The 6130-nt window shown below is 40.6% G+C and overlaps 1 protein-coding gene across 2 annotated transcripts; it reads left to right on the top strand.

Moving 5' to 3' along the window:
- Positions 1-437: 437 nt before the first annotated feature.
- Positions 438-3204, top strand: CYTL1 (cytokine like 1). 2 transcript variants are annotated; one of them, XM_010401904.3, is made up of 4 exons: positions 438-692; positions 802-846; positions 2215-2343; positions 2530-3204. In XM_010401904.3, exons 1-4 carry the CDS (start codon positions 552-554, stop codon positions 2611-2613), a joined length of 399 nt encoding a protein of 132 aa, XP_010400206.1. In that variant the 5' UTR covers positions 438-551; the 3' UTR covers positions 2614-3204. The 2 variants fall into 2 exon arrangements, with proteins under 2 accessions (XP_010400206.1, XP_010400205.1); XM_010401903.3 differs by having other exon boundaries at positions 440-695.
- Positions 3205-6130: the final 2926 nt, after the last annotated feature.

Here is a 6130-nt window from a genome sequence, read left to right as displayed (position 1 = left end):
ATAGGAGAGGTGCTCCATCTCTTTAATCAACTTGGTGGCCTCCTCTGGACTCACTGCAACAGGTCCATGTCCTTCCTGTGCTGGGGAAGTTTGCTTTTTGGAAGGATTTCTCTCTATCCGCAGTCTCTGTAGTCCCACAGCTCAGAAAAGAGATGCATGTGCCAAAGCACCAAAGGGATTAGGGCCTATGACACTTGATAACCCTGTGCTCTTTCTTACACATATTTCTGTTGTTTGAGATGCTCACTAGGTTGTTTTCTGTCTGGAATGTAAAGGGCTGGTGGTGTTTGTTTTTGTTACCCTCATTCCCCCTTTCCCTGCTCCGGGCAGGAAAGTGCTTGCAGCTCTGCCTCATAGGTTGGCAGGAAATTTAAGACGGCAGTAAGCTGCTGCTCGGACCACCCCCAGACTTTTTTTTCCTGTTCATGCAGGAGACTATTTAATTGAGGACTGATTTGTCTAACTTACTCATTGACGCTCAGCAGTACCTACCTAAGCAGTGGCAGTGATTTTTTCCCTCCCTTCCTCCTCTTCTGGACAAACTCCCCACAATGAAGATGCTGCTGCTCCTGTCTGCTCTGCTCTCTGCTGCCCTGCTAGCCAGCACAGCCCCTCCAACTTGCTACTCGAGGGTGTTGTCTCTGAGCAAGGAAATCACAGAGTCCTTTAAGGAGTTGCAGACCTCCAAAACTGTGGTGAGCCCACCTAAAAACAGCTCCTGAACAGACATTGCAGGTTGCCACTTCTGACACAGTTTTCTCTCAAAACAAAATTGCAACAGGTTTTTCTTCTTTCCTGCAGGACTCATGTGTGGAGACGCTGCCCAGGCTGTACTTGGACATACACGTAAGTTTGCACACTTCTTTCTTACTGTTGTGCAGTAAAAGCAGTTAATGAAAAGAGAGAATAGCTCTTAATATTATATCCCAGGGGAGTGATTTTAAAGGATTTTTAAAAGCTTAATTAACCAGACAGATGAGTGACCAAAAATAATCTCAGTTTGAACTTTATTAAAATCCTTATGAACTTTCTGAGATTTTACTTGATTAAAAATTTTAAAATGAGGAAATCAATATTTTTAAGTTATTACCATATGCACGCTATTAATTTACTGTGGCAGAGCCTTTACAGAAATTAAATATGTGCAACAAAACTTTGAATAATAGTTTAAAAGAAGAAATCCAGAATAAACTTTTTTCACTTAATAAATCTACTTCATTTTATATCCTGAGTGGTTCTTGGTGTGTAGTTTTAATAAAAATCAGTGCAGGAATACCTTGCTGGCTTTTTCTCTTTTAAATAGCTACTTGTTGAATCCAGAAAAAAAGTGTGCCTGAGGATACAGAAGTGTGATACTGAGAAAAAAAAGCAGTAGCTGTCTCCTAGCTAAGACAAAATAACCTCCGGCACACAGTTAGTGTCATAGTGTTCTGCAGTGAGATATTTGATGTATTTTGCTTCTTTTTCCAGTTTTATTTACTCCAACAGAGTAAATAAAAACCAGAAAATTTCAGACAAAAGAAATGTCTGACACATTTTCTGTAAGCACTACACCAAGTCTTGTAATTCAGGACACTCTTGATCCCAATTCCAGAGCTGCCAGTGTCTCACATCATGGCAAAGACCAAGAAATGTGAGTCCAGTGCCTCAGTTTCCCTGGCTTTAAAGCAAAAGCTGGGGTATTTATTTACCTGCTTCACAAAGATGTTGTGAAGTTCATGTTGTCTGTGCTTTATTTTGGTAGCACAAAGTCTGAGGTAAAAATTACCCTGAAAAATTCAGGACTGGTAGTCACGGTTTCACCTATTGTACAGGAAGAGAGGAATCGAGTCTGTGAGATCTTGATAATCTGTTCATCTGCTAAATCAGGTGCTCTCTAAAAAGTGAAATAGTGCACCTATTCTGTAGAATACTCCACCTACTACAGGAGCAATTTGATTGTATTGGCACTGCTACCTCCTAAAGCCTGTGAGAAATAAGCTGGCAGACTAAGACTGTATATATGCAATTTTCCAAGCACTTATTTGGACCAAACATCTTTGTCATAAAATATTGATGATGAATTTTCATAACTAAAGGCTGCATAGGTTACATGTACATCGAGGTAGGAATTCAAGGTTCCCCCACAGCAGTAAGAATTTTGGAAGTGGTGGATGAGAAACATGAATCTGTATTTGTGCAGGGTTACACAGACCTCTTTTGCATGCTTTGCAGAATTACTGTGTGTTGGCAAAACTCCGTGATTTTGTGGCCTACCCCGGATGTGACAGAGTGGTTGAAGTGAATAAACTGAAGGAAAAAGCCCGGAGCCTGTACACCATCTTGATCTCCTACTGTAGAAGGGTAGGTCAAGATGCTTCAATGCATCAACAGGGACAGAGTCCCTGCTTTTAGTTGTTTTTGTCTCCACACTGTCTCCTGACCAGCAAAACTGGATCAGGCCCAAGCTTCTCAATGTTGTTCTGTCTTCTGCCTTCCTCCTCTCATAAATGTTAGTCTTCCTTTTTTTTTTTTTTTTTGTTTCTCCAGGACCTGGTGTTCCTCACTGATGACTGTAATGCTCTGGAAATTCCCATTTCACCTCCCATTGAACACTCCATCACTGAGAGCTAAAAGACAGTTAAACCCAAAAGTTATGCCTGGGAAATTTTCGACGTGACCAAAAGTCAAGATATGTATATGCAGTCTATAACATCAACAACTAAGATCTTTTTCAAGCACACTCGCAATATAATCTCGGACCCACCCATTTTTCTCTGCCTTGGCAGGAAATGAATTGCATACCTTGCATACCTACTGAGCTGCTAGGGAACCTACCATTAGGGAGCAGTTTTTCGTTTGGCAAGGTATGATATTTCAGCTTAGCCAAACGTATAAAGTATGTTTTGTTTAAACATCAGAAACTAGATTTTTTATTTTTACTCTTTTATGAATAACTAGACTCATATAAAGAAAAAAACTGTGTGATTAACATTCTCTCTTGACTTAGCTGTTTTTCTTGTATTAGATGGGCATGGATGGGACCATATTTGTTTTTCGTAGGATGTTTAATAGAAGAACGTATAGTAACGTTGTACTGGCAGATTTCTCTGCCTGAATAGCTCAAATATATATCTTGATAGTTTTTGATGTCAGATTTGTGAGATTAGAGGTGACAAAAAATGTGTCTGTGGAAAACTAAATAAAAACAGTCTTCTAATCCAAGATGCTTGTGTTGCAACGTGTCTTTCAAGATCAAGCTGAAAGGTGTCATTCTTATAAACTTACTTTTCACATTCACTTGCAAGTTGTTTTTCCCAGCATAACCTTTGTTTCCATAGCAGTGCAAACTTTGTTGTGTCTGCATAATTTGACAATGTATAAGTTTCTACTAATAGAACTTTTCTATACTGCAAACAATTTCTTTGATGAAATTAGTGATTTGTTTTTAATAGCATTTCTGAGTTGTGAGAATGTAAATTCTAAGCCAGAGGCCCAGAAAGCCTATTAAAATTTCAGACAGTTTTTGAGACATAACCATATAGTTGAGCTACCGGGATTAATAAAACTTTCAGACAATAATTCCAGAGTCATGGGTGTCTTCAGAATCTGCAGCACATGAGACCTTCACAACTAAGAGCTCTTTGATGCCAAGAATAGAAAGGTTCTTCCCCATATTCTTGGAAGCAGCTGCTGTTACCTCAGAGAATCCCTTTCTTCCCTCTGTGCAAGTAATTCCTCTCTCTCCAGTATAGTATTTTTTGACCGTTCATCTACAGCACCCCCAACCCTGGTGACTTGGTCAGTGGTCTCACCAGGTTTTATAAAAGCCATGGGGCTTCCATAACTGGGTGTTTACATGACAATCACAGTTCCTCTACTTGACATCCTGATGGTACAACCCAAAATATTTGACAACTGTTATGTAAATAAGTAAATAAAAACATTAACCCAAAGGAAAATAAGTGTTGGGGATGGGTAGGAAAGGGTTTTTTCTTTATTTTGGAATCACCCTGTTTTGTTGAAACTACTAGTCTGATTTTAGCTGTAGAAAATTTTACTGTCCCTTTGAGTCATAGAATAAGGGTGGGAAAATCTGAACCCAGGGGAAGTAGGGAAGAAATAAACAAGTGCTTTTCTTCCCAGTATGTCTCAATTCTAAGTGTACATTCAAGGAATGTGCCTATCAGACTTTGTCATTCCCTCTTGAAGATTAAGTCCTCGTGTGCTAACCCTACTAATCCTTTAGATGAGCCATTCTGCCCACAGTGGTTTTACTCAAGTGTCTCTACAAGCATCTGGTGGAGACAGCAGCAACTGAGCAATCTAATCTAATACCAGGCTGAACTCAAAAATGTGCAACAGCTCAGATAGTCCTAATATCAGGAAAGTCATTGCTTGGTTTGCCTTTCAGAATCCCTCTCTGAAAGGCAAGAGAAATCCCTCTCTGAATCCCTCCAAGCTAACAGCCTCTGTACAAGATCCAACACACTCTAGAGATACCAATACCTATTTTTCTGCATCACCTGGACATGCCCAAGACCAACTCCTTCATCAGCAGACATATTCTGCAATAAAAGCAGCTCTTAGCATGCTGGTGGGGAGCCTGGGACCCACAGAAGGATCATGTAAGTACTGGCAGATCCCTGGATCAAGGAGAAACACAGGTAGAGTTGAACCATTTGCTGTCAGACTCCACATTCAAGCTTTTGCTCCCCCTAACCAGGGACAGAGACTCCTCCTGGGAGAGAAAGCAGCGCTGGTATAACATCAATGTCTATCCACTTCCATACAAGTACTAAAACCACATCACAGCCTCTGTTTTTCATATCTTTATACAAAGCCAGGCATGGATGAACCCTGCAAGAAAGTGTGGTAAGGTCACAGCAGGCCATGGTGCTTACAAAGCTAACCAAGGGATTGGGCAGTACAAGTGCTTGGAAACTGGCAGCAGAAGCTGTTAATTTTTGGCTGTTTTTTCCACCTCCAGATGTCACAGGTTTTAAACACTGGCCTGTTGTAAAGCTTGTATTGCGAGTTGGCAAGCAAATGCTTGCCAACTGCAGAGCAAGATGTGTTTCGTCTCCTGCAGAAGCCCATACCACAGCACCTAGAACCAGACCTTGGGTAAACATGCAGGTAACTGTGGCACTTCTGCCCCTGCTGCTTTCCTGTCCCAGTGACACACAGTCTCTGAAATGGAGTATTTAATGATGATTTTCTCATGGATCATCTCATAACTCCTCTTTCTTTATTGAGGCTAATAAGCCTGCCCTGGACATTTTGATGAAATTCCTGATCCTAACACCAGATTTCTCTCGTGATGTTCCCATTCCTTCAGCCATCTTCCAAATATATTTTCTCCTGTTTCAGGCTGAAACTTCACTTCTGTGAAGAAAATGTAACCTAATATTTTTAGTACAAAATATCTTGCAAGAAGTCTCTGGAACTGGAAACAGAGTAGAAATCATTGCTTTATTTGCACTGTTTTTGTTAGTAACTTTAGCTTTTTCATGACTGACAGGGACACACTCTGCAATACTGGCTGTTTACCAATAGCTCTGTTGTGTACTGGTACATCCTAGTTCTGCAGAAGCTGCAAAAAGCAAGTAGGTGATTTGGGGCCTGTACATACTTGCATGGACTTTAAAAGCCTGTCTACCATTTGCAGATGCTGTATATTTTATTCCCAGAATCCGCTTTGTCTGATCATTGGTGTGCTTTTACAACAAGTATATTCCCTATGGTTTATGCTGTGACTCTCTCTACATCTCATATGACATTTTTAATGGAAAGTGTGCTGAGAGCAAAGCTATGCTCTTTCAGTTCACCATAACCTCCAGTCAATCAGACTGTCTCAACATGATTTGTGATTAGATGAACCCTTTTTATGAACAACATATTTTTCCAGGTTGTCACAGTCTAGGGGCAAAAAAACCCCACTGATAAAGAGATATAATCCACTTTTGACAAGGAAACATCCACCTCTCCCTTTCAGTGCAACATTAAGTTTACCAGCTTTTTAATTCACCAGGTATATAAGGAGCAGTGGAGCCATTCATGCAGCTGAGCATTTATTCCTGCATCACAGCAGTCCGTGCTCATTAGGGCTCCGGCCAGGAGGGAGACTGTGGAGGGATTAAGAAGGGAT

Source organism: Corvus cornix, chromosome 4 (assembly GCF_000738735.6).
Source record: "Corvus cornix cornix isolate S_Up_H32 chromosome 4, ASM73873v5, whole genome shotgun sequence".
Taxonomy (NCBI): Eukaryota; Metazoa; Chordata; class Aves; order Passeriformes; family Corvidae; genus Corvus; species Corvus cornix.
This window is presented reverse-complemented; position numbering and strand designations above follow the sequence as displayed.